The 18,191-nt window shown below is 43.5% G+C and overlaps 3 protein-coding genes across 5 annotated transcripts in view; 1 reads left to right on the plus strand and 2 right to left on the minus strand.

Moving 5' to 3' along the window:
- Positions 1–9,391, plus strand: part of LOC135113059 (thiosulfate:glutathione sulfurtransferase-like) — a 36,893-nt gene extending 27,502 nt beyond the window's left edge. For 2 of the 3 annotated variants that reach the window (XM_064028000.1, XM_064028001.1), the window contains exons 3-4: positions 1,652–1,814; positions 2,526–5,931. In XM_064028000.1, the coding sequence (XP_063884070.1) occupies positions 1,652–1,814; positions 2,526–2,649 (287 nt within the window). In that variant the 3' untranslated portion in view covers positions 2,650–5,931. Of the gene's footprint in view, positions 1–1,651; positions 1,815–2,525; positions 5,932–9,123 lie in introns of those variants that run through there. The other variant, XM_064027999.1, reaches the window with a different exon arrangement.
- LOC135113058 (cell division cycle protein 23 homolog) lies at positions 3,325–15,430 on the minus strand. Its single transcript, XM_064027998.1, has 13 exons — positions 15,014–15,430; positions 13,931–14,074; positions 13,735–13,847; positions 13,081–13,168; positions 12,341–12,545; positions 11,762–11,939; positions 11,505–11,684; positions 10,830–10,994; positions 10,274–10,368; positions 9,660–9,811; positions 8,904–9,093; positions 8,651–8,719; positions 3,325–7,685 (listed from the first exon to the last, which is right to left on the minus strand). The coding sequence occupies exons 1-13, from the start codon at positions 15,130–15,132 to the stop codon at positions 7,575–7,577; spliced, it is 1,809 nt and encodes a 602-aa protein (XP_063884068.1). The 5' UTR covers positions 15,133–15,430; the 3' UTR covers positions 3,325–7,574.
- A 2,405-nt stretch (positions 15,431–17,835) lies between these two features.
- The window catches only part of LOC135113060 (uncharacterized), an 18,972-nt gene continuing 18,616 nt past the window's right edge, over positions 17,836–18,191 (minus strand). The window contains exon 9 of the mRNA XM_064028002.1: positions 17,836–18,124. Within this exon, the coding sequence (XP_063884072.1) occupies positions 18,080–18,124 (45 nt within the window). The 3' untranslated portion in view covers positions 17,836–18,079. The remainder of the gene's footprint in view (positions 18,125–18,191) is intronic.

Consider the following 18,191-nt stretch of genomic DNA (forward strand, 5'->3'; position numbering starts at 1 on the left):
GCCGCTGTAACCTTCTTTGTATGTATGTGCCTGTTGCTACCTTGCCCCTTCAACTTTTTTTTTTTTTTTTCTAGTTACTTCCCTTTTCATCGTTCTACCACTACCACTACTACTACTACTCTCTCTCTCTCTCTCTCTCTCTCTCTCTCTCTCTCTCTCTCTCTCTCTCTCTCTCTCTCTCTCTCTCTCTCTCTCTCTCTCTCTCTCTCTCTCTCTCTCTCTCTCTCTCTCTCGGCGCCAGGCAGTCAGCCAAGTCCGGTTCTCACCAGTTAGGTCGTATCACTTACCACCAGATAGGGAGAGAGGTCTCTCTCTCTCTCTCTCTCTCTCTCTCTCTCTCTCTCTCTGAGGTCAACAATTCTCCTAGTCTCCTTGGCGTCCCGCAATGCTTTGCTCCCTCGCTGTTTCTTTTTGTCTTGTCTGGCTATGTTTCGCCAAGTGTTTCAACAGACGCACCCAACACTATTTCTTCATCATGTTGCCTTCTTGTGTGTGGTTGTTCTTCTAAGACTTCATTCCTTCCATTCTTTTCTTTCTTGTTTTCTTCCCAGTTTCCTTCGTTCTTATGTTTTTCTTGTTCTATTTGTACTCCCTTTTTAACGTACTAGTGACCTTTCTCAATACTTTTTTGCTTGTGATCTTCCTTCTGATTTCTCTTTTCACTTGTATTGCATCATCTCTTCCCTCTCTCCTCCTCCTCTAATATTTCTCGATTCTTCCTCTGACATTCCTGTATCTTGCATCAGCTGGTCATCCCTCCTCCTCCTCCTGCTCCTGCTGCTGCTGCTGCTGACGTCCTTGCCTCGTCACTCGTCACTAGCTTTCGTTACCTCTCGCCTTGCTGCTATCGCTGCGTGCAGGGGGCCGCGTGGAGGCCGTGTTATCTCGCATCCACGCCTGCTAAATGGCTCGCTTGGCGCCCACAGTACTCTCGGGGCAAGGCCGGCGTGGCACCTCAAGGAGACATGTTAGGTCCACACGCACGTACGCACGCACAGTACTGTTCGTTGTGATGTTTATTTTGAGGGCACTTGTTGATTCTTTTGATATCTCCTTTGCGTTTTGAGAATAAACAAACCAGTAAGGAAGGAAAGACGAAGAAAAATCCACAGGGAAAGTAAGAAAGAGCCATTTGTAAAGAAAATAATGATGGATTGAGGAAAATAAACTACTGTAAAGTAAGAAGGGCACCAGCTTAACGGAAGAGAGAGAGAGAGAGAGAGAGAGAGAGAGAGAGAGAGAGAGAGAGAGAGAGAGAGAGAGAGAGAGAGAGAGAGAGAGTCCCTGAGTAAAAAAAAAAAAAAAGAATATTAAAAATTAGAGGATGAGTGTCTTAAAATATCTCTCTTGGTATCAGTTTCATGCATTCCACTATTATGAAACAAAACCCTCGTAACCAACACCTTTTCTTCATTCAATCTTTCCCGCCTAACTTATCGTGTTTCATAGCAAAGTACCCAAACCCCATTCCTTCAGCCTTTCCTAACCCAGCGTGTGTGTGTTCCAGTATACAAGAATTAAAGTAAATTTTAAACACACTTTCTTCAGCCTCTCCTAACCATGTGTTTGTTTCAGGGTACAAAATTACGAACGAGTCTCACCCAAACCCCTTTTCTCCACCCTTACCTAATCCAGCGTGTGTTTATTCCAGTGTGCAAGATCAAGGTGGCCCTGCAGCTGTCAGAGGAAGACTGGATCAGGGAGTTCAACATGGAGAAACCAGACTTGCAGGACAGGAACCTCGTCTTTTACGCCCGCGGCCCCAATGCCTCTAGCGCGGCTGTGGAGATTGCACACAGGCTGGGCTACAAGAGGTGAGGGGATGCTGCTTGGTGTGTGTGTGTGTGTGTGTGTGTGTGTGTGTGTGTGTGTGTGTGTGTGTGTGTGTGTGTGTGTGTGTGTTTGTTTGTTTGTTTGTTTGTTTGTTTGTTTGTTTGTATGCTTGCTTGCTTGCTTACTTACTACTTGTTTTCTTGGCTCTTTTCTTTTTTTCTTTCATTCTCTTTTATCTTTTCTTCTTTCTTTTAACAATTCTCCTTTTTTCTCTTAAGCTTTTTTCCTTTTCTCTTATTCTTTTAATCTTTTCCTTCCCTTTTTATTTTCTTTTTTCTCCATCTCTTCCTTCTTTAGCAGTGGAAGTGCTTGGCTTGGCCCTTCTTTTATTCTTTTCTTTTTCTTCCCCTTTCTTTGTTTTTCCTTCTCTTCCCTTAAGGTTTCGTTTTTGTTCAGCAGGACTGTTTGCTTTCTCTTCCTTTAATATTAACTCTTCTGCCTCTTCTCTTTTCTCCACTTTCCTTTCTAATCCAGTACTTATATTAGTATGTAAGTTAATATTAGCCATCAAACAAGTACCTTTCCATACCATTCCACTCAGCATAATTACATAATATATACAAATACAGGTGAAAAAATTGAGAGGAGCTTCAGTACAGTGTTAGTTAATTGTAGGTAGTGAAAGGCAAGAGAGAGTTGAACCATATTAGACTTTACTGCTCCCATCGCCTCATCACCTCTTCGTCCCTCAGGTCAAGACACTACACGGGAGGCTGGGAGGACTACTGCCAGAAGACCGGCCTGCCCCTTAAGAAGTCTCAGGATAAGGGCTTCGTCAACTACTACACCAACAACTTCGACCAGTACTTCTTGTAAACGCCTGGTGGGGACTCAACTTGCTTACCATCTCTGCACCACCACCACCACCACCTGTACTACTAGCACTAAACTAATAGGAGTTGTACTATGAGAGCCAAGGGTTGTATTGGGTAGTACATACATGCATGATGGGAGCACTGTACTGTTTTCTCATGACTTAAAGTAGCAAATGGTGGTTGTTGAGGGGTTTGTAAGGAGGTTGTACTGTGGATTAGTAAAGAAGAGGAGGAGGAGGAGGGACAATGATGAGATGTGATTGAGTAAAGGAGGAAGAGGAGGAGAAATAACATGATTGTAAGGAAGGAGAAAGAAGGAGGATAGGAGTAATAAGTAAGAATGATTAAGGAGAAAAGTTGAGGAGGAGGAGGAGGAGTAATAATGGTAATAATGATGCAAGGAGAAAGGAGGTGGAGGAGTAATGAATAACAATGATTAAGAGGAAAACCAGAGGAGAAGTAGTAATGTACTATGATTTTTTTCTTGAGTAATGACAAAACAAACTTTCACGTTGCCATTTGTTACGCATAATGTTAGTTACTTAGTGTTCATGTCTTGAGTTGTGAGGCTCAAGGGCCGCCCACCGCCACCAGGGAGAGGTTGATACAGTGTTACCAATTGAGTGATAATCAGGTGTGACCAATACTGCATCAGATTGCTTGATTGTGAAGACCAGTGTTAGTGACCATATAAACACACACACACACACACACACACACACACACACACACACACACACACACACACACACACACACACACACACACACACACACACACACACACACACACACACACACACACACACCATGACTAGGTAAATACACACTCATACAACAAAACAACAACTAGGTACGTAAATATACACGCACAGACAAACACAACTAGATACACACACACACACACACACACACACACACACACACACACACACACACAAGAGGTCTATGTAGGTCAGCCAGTGAGTGTGCGTACAAGAATACAAGGCAGAAAATGCAAGTGTTAGTTGGTGAATTAGCAATGAATATAGCATGAATGTAGGTCAGCATGATAGCAATTAGTTGTGATGGTTTAAACAGGGCAGCTAATTCCATGAGATTTTGGGGGAAGGGGACAGAAGGGTCATGGGAGGTAGCAAGTCAAGAGAGAAGATACACTGGGTTAAGGAACATGGTATTGAGAGGCAAAGTTCAGGTGTGATTGGTGAGGGGCAGAGCTGAGGAGGTCACTAGAGGGAGCTGCCCTGTAGGTTTGCTGAGGTAGGTAATGGTAGGAAGGTTAAATAGTGTTGTGGGTGGTCATAGGTACTCTTGTTATGGGACACACAGGTATTCCTGTTAAGGGACAGTTTGGCACCTATGCAGACCTCTTGAAACACAGATACCGTGAAACACAGATACATCCCTATACAAATCAAGTACATACATACTCAGACATGCACGTCCTCAGACAAGTCAAGTATACACACACACACACACACACACACACACACACACACACACACACACACACACACACACACACACACACACACACACACACACACACACACACACACACACACACACACACACCGCCCAGACAAGTCAAGTAGCTTATCTTCACAGGTATCCACAGGTGGTGATGGCTTCAAGTTTCCGTCACCTTAGATGGAAAGGTGTTGCCATCACTGGCCAGCAAACTCCCGACAACACTCCACCACACCATCAGTCCCTCACTTACACAATCAGACGCATCCACACTTCACATAACATTAGAAGCCTTTAAGTTTCCACAAAATTAACATTGATGGAAGCTGGACTTCATCAATATAAAAAAAGAAAAATATATAAAAAAAAAAGCAAAATGAAGTATCAAGGAAAAACCTTTTATACTTTCTTATCAATAATTATTAGTTCAGAATTTTGAGCTGAGGCCTGATTTTTTTTTTTCATATATATCAATTCAGGATGTGGTTCAATGCAACAACAGTAGTGTGTAGGTTGTTACTTAGATATTCATAGTGTTTACCTTGTAGTGTGTGTGTGCCCCAAGCCCTCGGTCTGATTGGAGGAACTGAGAGAGAGATATATAGATAGGAAGAGGAACAGTTTAGCAGTGCAGGTAAGAGTGAAAGAACTGTGTGAATGTGGAGCTTGGTAATTGAGAGAGAGTGAGTGAACGAGTGAGAGAAAAACTTAACATTGTGTGGATGTTGATTAGAAGAGTGTATGAGTGAGAGAGCTTATTGATTGGGTGTGTGTGTGTGTGTGTGTGTGAGAACAGTGTATTAATGTTTGATTGGGAGATTGTAAGTGAGTGAATAGTGTATCAGTGTGTGGGGTTTGATGACCGAGTGAATGAACGAGTGAGAAAAATTATCACAGTGTGGGGTTCGGTGATTGGGATGATCGGTAGGAAACTTAAAAAAAAAACAAGGTTGTCTTAGGATGCAGTGTGAGGATGTGATGTCCGCACTGCCACAGAACTCCCACAGCATCGTAGGTTCCATGTATTTTTGATACTGGTGCTTAAGGGCAATAGTCTAGCACATAAGTGAGACTGTGTTAACCCATTACTGAACTAGGATGAAGGCTGTGGTGATTGGCTGATGATGATTATGATTGTTTATTGTCCATACGTACAAAGTATATAAGGAAAATTAAAAAAATAAGTGAAGGTGCAAGTATATTGTGAGTCTTTTTAGGAAACATTGCTGTGGGTGTTCTGTGGTTACTCTTAGGTAAACAAAAGTGATATGCAAATGTGACAAGGAATGACGAGGAATCTCTTTTCAGCTTAACGTGTCATGTTCTTAGTAGACTGTTATCCTTGTCCTGTCAGTCTGTCAGTCAGTCAGTCATTCAGTCAAGTAGGCAGATTCACTTAATTCAGATCATGGAATGCATTTTGATGGTAGCCAGTTTTATGAGCCGAGCCAAAAGAAGTAGATGGCTCGCGTCTCCTTATGTTTATTCTTTAAGTTTATGGTTGAGTGAGACAGAGAGCGCTGGCACCCACAGACCACTTGGTATTTGTTTTGAGTGCCCTGTGGGAGTCTCCATTCTCTGGCGCTGGCTGGCTGTGGAGTCTGGCCTAGAAATAATTAGTGGGCCGGACTGCACTGCTAGACATATCCTGGAGTGGGAGTCAACACTGCAGCCCTGGTGCCTCGCTGCCCTGCCGTTGCTATGTGAAAGGATGTGCTCATTCTGTTTTGTTCTTTTATCGCAGTGAGGCACCAAGGAAGGTTGGTTGTTGTCTTGGTGATGGATCCTGGCTACTTAATAAATGTTCAAGTATTGATGGGTTTGTTTCTAACATAAGTCCTAATGCTGGTGTCTTAGAATAGTTTGTCAGTATTCTATTGTAGTTGTCTTCATTATTCCTTTCACCCTTACTCAATGACTATTCTCTACATCTGATTCCAGGGATCTAAGCAGTAGTTGGGGTAATGTGTGTGGGGTTTCAATAATAAGGCAGAAGTGTCACAAGTAGTATATTTCGTGTCATTAATCATCACTGGCACAATACAAGGGCAATGCATGCAGTTATGGTATATAAATATGGATACCACATTTATACATAATTTACAAAGGGAATTATTGGTTCTCGTAAGTGTAAAAATATAGACATAATCTTTTGTACCAATAATGAATCTCTGATCCATTAACTGGCTGATCACGCTGGGCAGAGTGAAACTTGCCTCACTACAAGTAACTTGATGACGGCTGTTAGAGATGATGGGAGAGGAGGACTGGTGTTGAGGGAATAGATGATGGGAGATGAGATACGTTAGGAATATAAGCAGAATAAAGTGTGTGTGTATATGTTGTGTGTGGCAGAAGTGTGGTGGGCATGAGTTGGGTTGTTCAGAGACAAGGGAAAGGTGAAGGACTTGTTCATCATACAGGTTTGCTAAATGTGGCAACATGAAAATTATTACACAGGTGTTTATTGTAATAGATAAAGTTATTCCCTCAGCATGTCACTTGGGAAAGGAAGAGCTGAAGTGACCTGCTTCCACTGGATGACATTCTGCACCTGTTTTCTGTGCCACAGAAGAATGAGTGGTGGGAGCATCAATGTGAAGATGTACCAGGAAGTGTTATTAGTACAGTAATAACATCCTTCACCACAAGGCTGCCCACCAAACCACCACTGGCACCATCACCATTCTGCACAGAACATGCCTATTCCTGTGTGCAGCAAGTGTCCCCGTGGTGATTATGTATGCACCACACACAATGCTGAGGGCTTGGAGGAGGCCGGCAATGTTATAAAGCACACTCTGAACTGTGCCTTTCATTTATAGTTATGTGGCCAAGGCCATCTTGGGCACAGAGATAGTGTGACCACATTTCATGCAGAAACTTTCACTAAATGGTTACTTAGTGAATGTGCATTTCCCAGGATCAAAACACCAAGCTAACCTGGCAGCATGAGGTGTGTGGGTGTCTGGCCAGTGTAGTGGTGAGGCTGCTGGCTGGCACATTCTTCTCTCACACTCTACATGGGGAATGGCATCTCAAGTGACCCTGAGGGGCAGCAAGTGCTCTACAGTTACGAGGGATGGCACTGCCACCACCCACCCCATCCTGTACTGTTATCCACACCAGTGAGAGTGTTGGTAGAAGAAAGACAAGCAGCAATTGATGTTGGTTGGGAGAAGAAGAATGCTCACACCAGGAGGAAAAAAAAAGAATTGGCAAAAGTCTAGGATATGTATTAGCATGTGTGTATTAAAAATTTTTAATGTAGGGTAGGATGACATAGTATTATCATGTATGTACTTGAGTATTCTGGGTGGGCAAGCAGGATAGTGTGTGTATGTATGTTTGTAACCAAGGGATGATGAGTGTATACAAAATCAACACGGGGTGACAGTATGGGGAAAATGGACGCTAATGAGATGAATTTCCTTAGTTATGGCAGGGGCTGGGTGTGCTAGGGGGTGTAGGTGAGGGAGAGGGGTGGCAGTCTGCTGTTGTTGGTGCGGTCGTTACCTAGAGGTCTGGGCCGCACTCTGTTCACCAGCACACTGCCACAGTCATCCTGCTGCAGGGGGAACACACCAGTTAAAACAGAATAAAGTGTAGGTAATGACATATCAAACACTCATCACTCATTTTGTATAGAGGTGGTGATGAGAAGCTGTTAAGGCAATGCTTGTATATGGTGATGAGAGTTTGGTAAGCATCCATAAGTAGCATTCTGAGTAGCAAGTGAATGACTGTATGTTTTCTTTGTAGAGAGAAATGAGTGTTGAATATGAATGTGTAAGTTTTGAGTATCATAAACATGCAAGGTGAAAGTGATTTAAAGGAGAAAAGAGGAGAGTACCTTAAGATTAAAGTGCTTTTAGAAAATGTGCTGTTAACATATTTATAGAAAGCAGAAGAGAATAGACCAGCAGGACTGGACAGTGTATTAGCCAGGTGATGTATTAAAAAAAATTAGTGTTATGTCAGTTGTTAATAATGTGCATTCTCTCTCTCTCTCTCTCTCTCCTCTTCTCTTCTCTTCTCTTCTCTCCACAGACCCACAGATGTCCCCCACAGTATATCTACGAACCACAGTCCCTCACCACAGCCTTGCATTTATAACACCCCCTACCTTCATTCTCTTTGTCTCTGCTCTGCCCCTTATCCTTTATTCACACTCTCATGAACACTCACTTCTGCATTGGACACACACACTTGACTAGATTCACTCTCCTCACTCTTCTCTTTATAGCCCTCAGTCTTTACTCAAGCCACACTTCACATGCATGCCAGCACCACTAGCAAATTTGGTATGTCAGGTGAAGGTGAAGGAATGAGGAGCGAGTGCTTGAGAAATGTAGTACAGCAACCTCAGTATATTTGGCTGAGCAGCACAAAGAATGGGAGGTTTCGTGACTTGTATGAGTGTAGCAGTGACACTGGTGATTCCTAACCTTCACTTAACATATCAGATTTGTTACATACTTAACTTACTTTCATACGAGCTACTCTACTATTACAGGCACCACCACCACTTACAGGGTTCTGGTCAGAGTGCTGTCGTCGGTTGGCAATCTCCCTCAGCATGGTCTTGGCCGCCTCACGTGTCTGAGGGAAAACCAAGGCACATTACACCCACACTGTGCCGAGACATCTGGGCAATGTCAAGTCTCCAGCTCACAGAGGATCAATAGAAACACAGCCTCCTTAAACACACTGTAGCTGGCTCAACATAGAGACACATGCACACCCACCCAGCCTCCTCCTCTTGCACACACACACAATCCCTCACCTCATGGAAGAGTGTGCATTTCTGGGCATATTCGTAGGCGAGGTCAAAGACATTCTTCTGCAGACAGTGGTTGGCTAGGAAGTGGTATGCCTGCCCCCGGTCCTCATTGGGCCCCACCTCCTCTGTCTCCTGCAGGTACCGCTCATACAGCACGGCGGCGCGGTCAGCTTCCGTCAGCCGACTGTACAACCTGTCAGTAACACCAGGATTTTATTTACAGGTCTGGTGGAGGAGAGGATGGGAATGGGAAGCAGACAGAATGAAGACAGGCAAGGATGGACATAGAAATGGATGCAGATCGCCAAGGAATAGAAGCAGATGCAGAGGAGAGTAAATAAATAGGGAAATGGAAGCAGACAAGAAGCAGGTCAACAGAAGTGCCAAGAAGAATGAGGAGAGAGAGATGACAAACAGATTAAGAAGCAACAAAACAGAAGACGTCGTACAAGAAAGTGTTTTTAGAATAAAATAAAGCTCTTTTAGCAAAATTTTCTATCCATTACCTAAGAAAAACATGAAATCTGGTTATTTTTCTTTTTCCAAGTCACATAACTTACAAGGAAATCTGGTTATTTTTCTTTTTCCCAGTCACATAACTTAGAAGGAAAAAAAATTGGATTAACTGGAACAAGGGAAGTTATTTTCTTGTTCTTCCCCCGGCATGTAACTTAACTGAAACAAGGAAGAAAATATTTGTGTGGAGTTGGAGGAGTCCATCACCTAACTTACTCACAAGCCCCACCATCCCCTCCTTACTTGGCCAGCCTGAGTAGAGCAATGCCCTCAATGTCGCCAACACTGTGCGCCTTCAGGAAGCACTTCTTGGCCTCCTCTGTCTTCTCCAGCTTCTCATAGCTCTCCCCGAGGGCCACCAGCATGCGGGAGTCATTGGGCCGCAGCTTCTGGGCCTGCGGAGGGAGGGAAGGATGGATGGGTGGCACATATGTATGTAGCCTGTATGTTCTGTACTGTGGCCTGTACATGATGGTATGTATGATGATGGAATGGAGAAATTGGCTCTTTATATTCCTTATGGTTTAATCAGTAAATTTATACAGCAAGTAAATACATTTGTGAAAACATATAATTCATTACAATATCGTCAAAGGGCCACTGAAAAAGCTATTATATTGTGAAGAAGAAAAATTCATCCGAATCAGAGGAGCAAACCTAACTGATATTCATTACAGTATTAAAAAGGGAGTGCTGAGAAGCTGTCATTATATTGTGAATACATACTACATAACAAATAAAAGCTTCCATAATCTATACAAATATGACAACCCTTTATAGGACACACACCAAATGTTCAAGACGACTCAAAATATCTTAAGCAACAAAATACAAAAAATGCAGCTGCCGCCACTCACCTGCTTGAAGTAGTAGAGGCAGTAGGCCGGCAGCTTGAGGATCTCGTAGGTCTGTCCCAGTCCGTACCATGCCCGGTAGTCCCTCCGGTTCACCTCTTGTGGGTGGAAGAAACAATCAGTGAGTACATGGGAATCAGTGGAACTTTAGAGGATCATAAAGGAAAAAAATGAGAACTTTTGGAACCAATAAAGAGAAACTTCAAGCAAACTTTTAAAAATCAATAAAAACAGGAATGAGAGGAACTTTTCAGAGCCAGAAAGGAAGTCAAAAGATAGGCACATCAGAAATGAGGAAAAATGCTGGGAGAGGAACTTGAAAATGAAAATGAAAAAGACAATGGGAGTGAAAGAATTTCTAAAGACCAATTAGAAACTTTTCAGAATCATAAGGGAACGAAAAAATTGCTAAGAATCAAAGAAAAATAATTGTAAACATTCAAAGAAGAAAAAGGGAAAATGAACTGAGAAGATATATCAAAGAATCTAAGAAAAACAAAAATACTTCTCAGAATCTAAAAAGCAAAACACCTCCCCACACACACACACACACACACACCAATGGCCTGCCTATAGCACTGAATGGCGGCGTTGGTGTTCTTCATCTCCATGTACTCGTGGCCCATGAGCGTCCAGGCAGCCAGGTAGTGTGGGTTGAGGCGCAGGGCCCGCTGGAAGTACTGCACCGCCTTCTCATGCTGGGACCGCAAGCTGTAGTAGTTACCTGTGGGGCGGGAAGGTATTGTACTGTGTGTAGGAAGATTACCTTACAAAACACTTACTAGAAAAGGTGGTGAGGAGTGGGAAGGTGTATAAGCAGGAAGATTATCTCAAAACCCTTTCTCTAAGCCTCACCTATGACATCTCTCTCCCTCTCTCTCCCCCCCTCCTTTCTGCCACCTACAACACAACTTTGCTTACTAGAAAAGGTGAGGAGTGGGAAGATATATAAGCAGGAAGATTATCTCACAAAACTCACTCTCTCTCTCTCTAAGCCTCACCTATGACATCTCTCTCTCCATCTCTCTCCCCTACAACACAGCTCTCTCTCCCCTCCTTTCTCTCACCTACAACACCACTCTATCTGTCTGTCCCTCTCTCTTTGTCAGTCTGTCTCCCTTTCTCTCACCTATCACATCTCTATGTAAGCCTTATCTGTAACACACCTCCCTCTCCCTCTCTCTTTACATGTCTCTCAGCCTCATGACAACTCTCTCCCTTGCCTTCTCCTCACCAATAACACAGCAGGTCTCCACACGGTACTTGTCCACCTGCACAATGCGGTGGGCGAGGTGGGACAGCTCCACACGCATCTCCTTCACGTACAGCAGGTTGGAGTATGTGTCCAGGTTGTCCAGCCGGAAGGGGTCCACTGCCTCCAGCTCCTTGAAGATGGTCACTGCCTGGTCCACATCTGAGGGGAAGCAGGGTATAGTATGAGTGATGATTTAACACACACACACACACACCCCAATGTCTCCCAACACTCACCCCGCTGGTTGTGGTGTGTGATGGCCACCTGTGCCATGATGTACGTGGAGTGGTGCAGGCCAGCGTTTTGCAGACTGGTGTAGATCTCCAAGGCCTCGTCATTCAGCTGTAGCTCCAGGTAGGTGTGGGCCAGGAACAGCCGGCGCATCCAGTGGTCCGGCAGCTTGAGTGTGCCCAGCTGAAAGAGCGAAGGGGGAGGGACTGAGTGATTGGTGGGGTGACTAGTTGGATGACCGACTGACTGACTGATTTCTGTTATGTTGGCAGCTCTGCTCACTACTGGCCTGCTAAGTCTAAGGGGGAGGGATGAGGGACTGAGTGATTGATGGGGTGACTGGTTGACTGACTGACTGGCTGGCTGAGCTCTGTGTTATGATGGCAGCCCTGCTCACTACTGGCACACACAGTCTAGGGAAACTCAACTCCCTTGAGAAATACATTTCTTCACTTAGCTCAACAGTTACACAAGTTAGGCAAATTTTCTTTACATCAAGAGGTGAAGCAGTGTTTCTTCAACTTTGATAGGGTGAAAAATACTACACTTCCCCCACCTCTCCCACTCCTCCTCCCACCACCCACCATCTCCCTGTCAGTGATGAGGGCAGCCAGCTCCAGCCAAGCACCCCAGTGCAGAGGCTCCAGGTGCACAGCCTCACTCAGCACCTCCACAGCCTGCTGAGTCAAGTCCAACCGTTTCAGCACCACGCCATACACCCACAACAGCCACGCATCCATGCCACCCCCACTGCTGCTGCTGCTGTTGTTGTCGCCACCCTCGTCATCCCTGGAATGATGTTGGAGATCAGTATTTGTGTATATGTGTGTTGTTGTTGTTGTTGTTGTTGGGAATGTGTTGTATGTTGTAAGAAAAATTGATAATACAATGCATGTCCTGGAAAAATAAATAAAATGCAGTTATATCTTGTTGGAAAATATAATATACACACTAAGGAATATGAATAAATATGTGCAGGTCAGGAAGTGTAGTACATGCCCCAAGAAAAACAAATAAATAAATGCATGTCCTGTGAGAAATAAATGAAGTAAATACGTGCACATGTTAGAAAAATGCAGAGCATGTTCCTTACAAGAATTAACCACACAAACAGACACACATCTTGAAAAAAAAAAAAAAAGAATATGTGCCAAGAAAATAAATCCTTTCACAAAAAAACAAAAAACAAAACATAAGTAAACAAATAAAAAAGATAAATAAATAAATAAGCCCCCTTATTTAAAGAAAACAGTGGTATATCAAATGCAATGTCAGCTTGTGGTTAGTGTATCAATCTATGCAGGGTGAGGGATGGACAACTCACCTGGTGGGGGAGGAGGAGAGGTTGTACATCTTGGAGAGCTCTGTGTGCAGCACCTTCAGGTAAACACCCTTGTGCTGCTCATTGGCCACTGTGACAGCAGGGAAGGGGTCACATTACAATACAACAACATAAAGGGAACTGCAGGAACCCCACTAGGTCTTCATGAGGCAGTCCCTTTATAAAAACAAGCCTAAATGTAAGCCTATACTCACATATCATTATTATCCACAAGTTTTCATCTATCACTTTTATCAATTTACTTAAACTTCTCTTAATAAGTGTGACTCAGCATAAAGAACCTGATTACCTAGTCTATTTCAGTTCCCTACCACCATATGATGCCATTAACCAGCACCAAGACCCCCTAGTGATCTCACCAACCATTACACAACACTACACCACACACACTAACACCAGGACCCTTTCAAAACCTTACCAGACACCACAAACCACACACACACCACCACCAGGACCCTCTCAAAGGCTCACCACACCACACCACACATACCACACCACTAGCAGCCTCCTTGAAGCCTCACCAAACACCACACACCACACACACCAACACCAGGACCCCCTCAAAGCCTCACCAAACACCACATTCACATCAGACCACCACCATCACCACCACCACCAGCACCCTGAAGGCCTCACCTAATGCATCCACTATATCATCGTTCTTCTTCTTCTCCCCAGACAGATAGCTGGAATAGAGGTGCAGGAAGCGACCCAGTGCTGTGGTGCAGTGCTTGGTGAAGTAGGAACACCTGGGGATGATGAGAATGGGTTTTAAAGGGAGGTTCGCTAGTTGACCTGTCTGTGCCACCACCACCACCATCACCACACCCACCTGTCATACTCCTTCAGATCAAAATAGGACTTGGCCAGGTTGTAATGGTCCAGCTCCTCACCCAGCACCTCCTGCAGGGGCGGGCAGTGGGGTAGAGGCTCCTCCAGCTGCACATCCCGCACACACACCAGCAGCTCACTCAGCCTGTAAGTAATGAATGAGTTGATGATGCACACCATTGTCCTGTCATATGCTGGAGCTACACACACACACACTTTACTGATCTTTAATTGTTATAGATCGGTGAAAGAATAAAAGTGAGACCTAACCCTCAAACACAAACACTGCCAGTGGTGTGCGTCCAACTCAGCCCATTCATTATTACTGACTTGTCCCACCTGGTGAACCAACTTGGACCACTTTACAATACCAACTCGGACCATCAACTAAAACTATAGCACTCACAGCAAGTTTAATGTGTATATATGAACTGTTGCATTCAGATCGTTTCCTGTCAAGCCTTGAGACACTGTTGTATTGAGTTTCTATGGAAAAGCAAACAGTTCTCATCCCCTTGTAAGTCTTCTAGATTACATGAAAAACACCTGGATCTATTTGGACACTTGGCCTCCCAGTGCGTGGTGCGTGTTCGGCAGAAGCATCCATACAAACAACGATTTGGAAGACTGGTGAAATAGGCTAAATGGAAAGGCACACAAATGACAACTCAGCTTCTACTTGATCATACAATTGCCAAGTGACGAGGCCAAACTAGTAACTCTGCCAGTGCATCTCCTCTCGGGAAGGCACTAAGACAACGTAACAAACACACAACACATGACGGTCACCTTGTGGGAGGTGCACAGCGCGGGTGAAAGGTCTGCAACAAGTTCAGTGACAGCGTGTTTCCTGCCAGATTGCAGTGCGCACTTCGTTAAAAGTACTAGTTGTTTTTAGTCAATGTAATTTAATGTTTTGGCTTTCGTTTCTATTACTTTTGCTTTAATCAATGGACTGTTAAATTTATATTATAATTTTTAGCTGGTTTTTCTTTGAGTTTGATACGCAATGGGCCAAGTTGAACAGCATTTCCTGACGCTGTATCAACACCACCACCACCACCACCAGCACCGCCACACTCACCACTTGCAGGTGTGAAGCAGCCCACGCCTCACACACTCCTCCCGCGCAGTGGTGAGATCCCTCTTCACCTCCCGCAGGAACGCCAGGTCACGCCCATCTTCCTGCTGCTCCACGCCCATCCCGACGCCTCACTGACTGGCTAGGGCGAGGAGAGGCTGGACGGGCATTCACTCACTCACACACACACACACACACACACACAAGCACCCTAACTCAGCTCCTCTTCCTCTTCTTCTGGTGGTCTGTTCCCTCTTACTCGCTTCTCAGGTCGTTATCTCCTTGCTCTTCTCTATTATGATATGTTCTTTGTTGTGATTCCAGTGCACTCCCCCTCCCGGTCTCTCGTCAACTGCCAGCCCGAGTGTTGTACTGTTGTTGACTTGAGGCTTATTTTTCTCCTGACTGGTCGTTGCTGGCGGGAGTTTTGCCATGTTTACAACGGCACGCTTCATTTAACTATTTTCTGCTATCACTACTACTATTTTTCGCTTTTCTTTTCTTCTTTTCTTTTAATCAGTATGTCGTAATTTTCGTCTTTAACCCTTCCACTGCTGTTTGGCATGTGTCCTAAATCACAAACTACTCTAAAGGGGCCCATACACGTTCAAAAAAAGCGTCAAAATTTTGATATCAAAATTTTGATGCAAAATTTGAGTGTGTGTAGGACGTTTTGATGTCAAAAAAAGATTTGAAGCAAAATTTTGATTGATCAAATTCGTTTGATATTTTTTGACGAGCCATCAAATTTTTGATGCGTGTGTGGGCTCCTGTCAAAATTTTGATCAAACTGTTTAGTTCGCAGGTGACTGAGGAGGAGACAGGATCGCCATGTCTGCGAAGAAGGAGGCCGAAAAGAAATTTTTGATTGAAGTTTTAGGAGTGTATCGGACCTTGCCAGCCTTGTGGAGAATTAAGTCGGATGATTATAACAATCGTGCTAAGAAAGCCGAGGCCTATGACATTCTACTGCAGAAATATCGTGAGCATTTTACTTCCGCCACATTAGAAGATCTGAAGAAAAAAATAAATAATCTGCGAACAAATTTTCGCAATGAACTTCGAAAAATGGACAAAAGTGCGAAATCAGGTGCCGGAACTGAAGACCTGTAGGAGTACAAGCGTTCATTTGGTGGTATGGATGGACGCATGACGGTGTCTTCTTTCCTTATCAATGGCTCGACAAGGCCGAGCAACTCATCGAACGATGGCGCATCCATTCGAAGGAAGTTACGGAAGTCCCCTGGTTCGTTAACACGTAATTCTTGGAGGAGGTTGACGTGTCCGTAGGTTTCCCGTTTTAAAAACCAGTCTTTTGACCATTTCCGACGTTTACCAGGAGGTTTATCAGAGTCCAATGCGAACACTAGTGCTATGGCCACTGATGCTATGGCCACTGATGCATCCATGTCCAAGATTTTGACTATACTGAATTTTGATTGGAAAAACGCCTAAACGTGTGTGGGCAATTATGCATCAAAATTTTGTATCAAAGTTACACGTCAAAATTTTGATGGAAAATTTTGACGCTTTTTTTGAACGTGTATGGCCACCCTAAAGCTAGCTAGACATTGGATAGTTTACTCTTTTCATTCCCTATTTTTCTTTGTAGATACTTTAAAGGATTCTGTGCACTGCCTTTATGTGAATTGTTCCATAACGTAGCGAAAGAGTTAAACATGTATCTTTTCATCTTGTCCTCTTTGGCTTGTATGACTTATAATCTTTACGGCTGTTTGTTTTTCTTTTTCAACTATCTTTTCTTTTGCTCAGGGAGGACAGTCAAGGCTCGGTCGGCAATTAAGACTGTTAGGCCGGCCATGCACACGCAGAATTACAATAAAACGTGTGGTATTGCTTTATACACAAGGGAATTACAATATTAAATAGCTAAGGACTCATTCAACAGTGCTAGTTAACTAATTTCTGCAGTCAGTTACTCAAGAACGACTGTCAGCTTAGAATTACACTTAGAATTACATTAAAATGCCCGATATTACTTTGTACACATGGAAGTTACAATATTGAACTAATGTAATTTCTATTTATTTCTCTACCACGTATTTAGCACGACAGCTGGCAGGATTACAATAAATATGCATGATGTTATTTAGGATGCGTCGAAATAAAGGTGTTAAGAAGCTATTTTATTTGATTTATCTTTTTATGTAGGAGAGACACCGGGCAAGAATAACAACATTATAAACACAAAAAAAACTAATGAGGTACTGGTCCCCAAACATGGTCAGAAAGGAACGTAAAAAAAAAAAAAAATTAGAGGATAAGTGTGTTGAATCATGTATTTAAGTTTGTAGTGTATGTATGTATGTATGTATGTATGTAATAGGTATGTAAATATGTATGTATGTATGTAATTCATTCAACACCGTATATCCTTCCATCATTCCTGTATTCAGTTGGTGGTAATTGTGATGAACGAGTGTGAAAGTTTGTCTGGTCATTACGAGTGTGTGTGTGTGTGTGTGTTCTGTCATTTCATTGTATATGATTAGTGCTACTGTCATCACCACCACCACCATCACCACCACAACTACTACTACTACTACTACTACTACTACTACTACTACTACTACTACTACTACTACTACTACTACTTCTTCTTTCGTTCTTTTACTTATCTCTTTCCTTGTATCTCTTCATCTCTTTTTTCTACTTTATTTTTTCCCCATTTTTGCATCTTTCTCAATAAAATCCTAATTTGAACTACTACTACTACTACTACTACTACTACTACTACTACTACTACTACTGCTACTTCCCCACGACTCTAAATTAATGAGAGGATAGGAAGAAAACAACAAGAATTACTACAAAAATTACTTTATTAATTAGTAATATTAATAATCGTGGGAAAAATGACGTAGTTTGTTTGTTTGTTTGTTTGCATTTTTTTTTTTGGCCTTGGGAGGCAGAGAGAGAGAGAGAGAGAGAGAGAGAGAGAGAGAGAGAGAGGTGTAGGACGGACAAGTTTGTGTGTGTGTGTGTGTGTGTGTTTGCGCAGGTGTGTAGGTGTGATGGGGGGGGGGGAAGAGGAGGCTATACCTGTAATCAGCTTGTTCTTCCCCACAACCTCCACCATTTCACACAAAGCTCCTGAGGGGGGGGGGGGAGTGGGGAGTGGGGAAATAGGGGAGGGAGAAAGGGGAGAGGGTAGGGAGGA

Source organism: Scylla paramamosain, chromosome 25, assembly GCF_035594125.1.
Source record: "Scylla paramamosain isolate STU-SP2022 chromosome 25, ASM3559412v1, whole genome shotgun sequence".
NCBI classification, from domain to species: domain Eukaryota; kingdom Metazoa; phylum Arthropoda; class Malacostraca; order Decapoda; family Portunidae; genus Scylla; species Scylla paramamosain.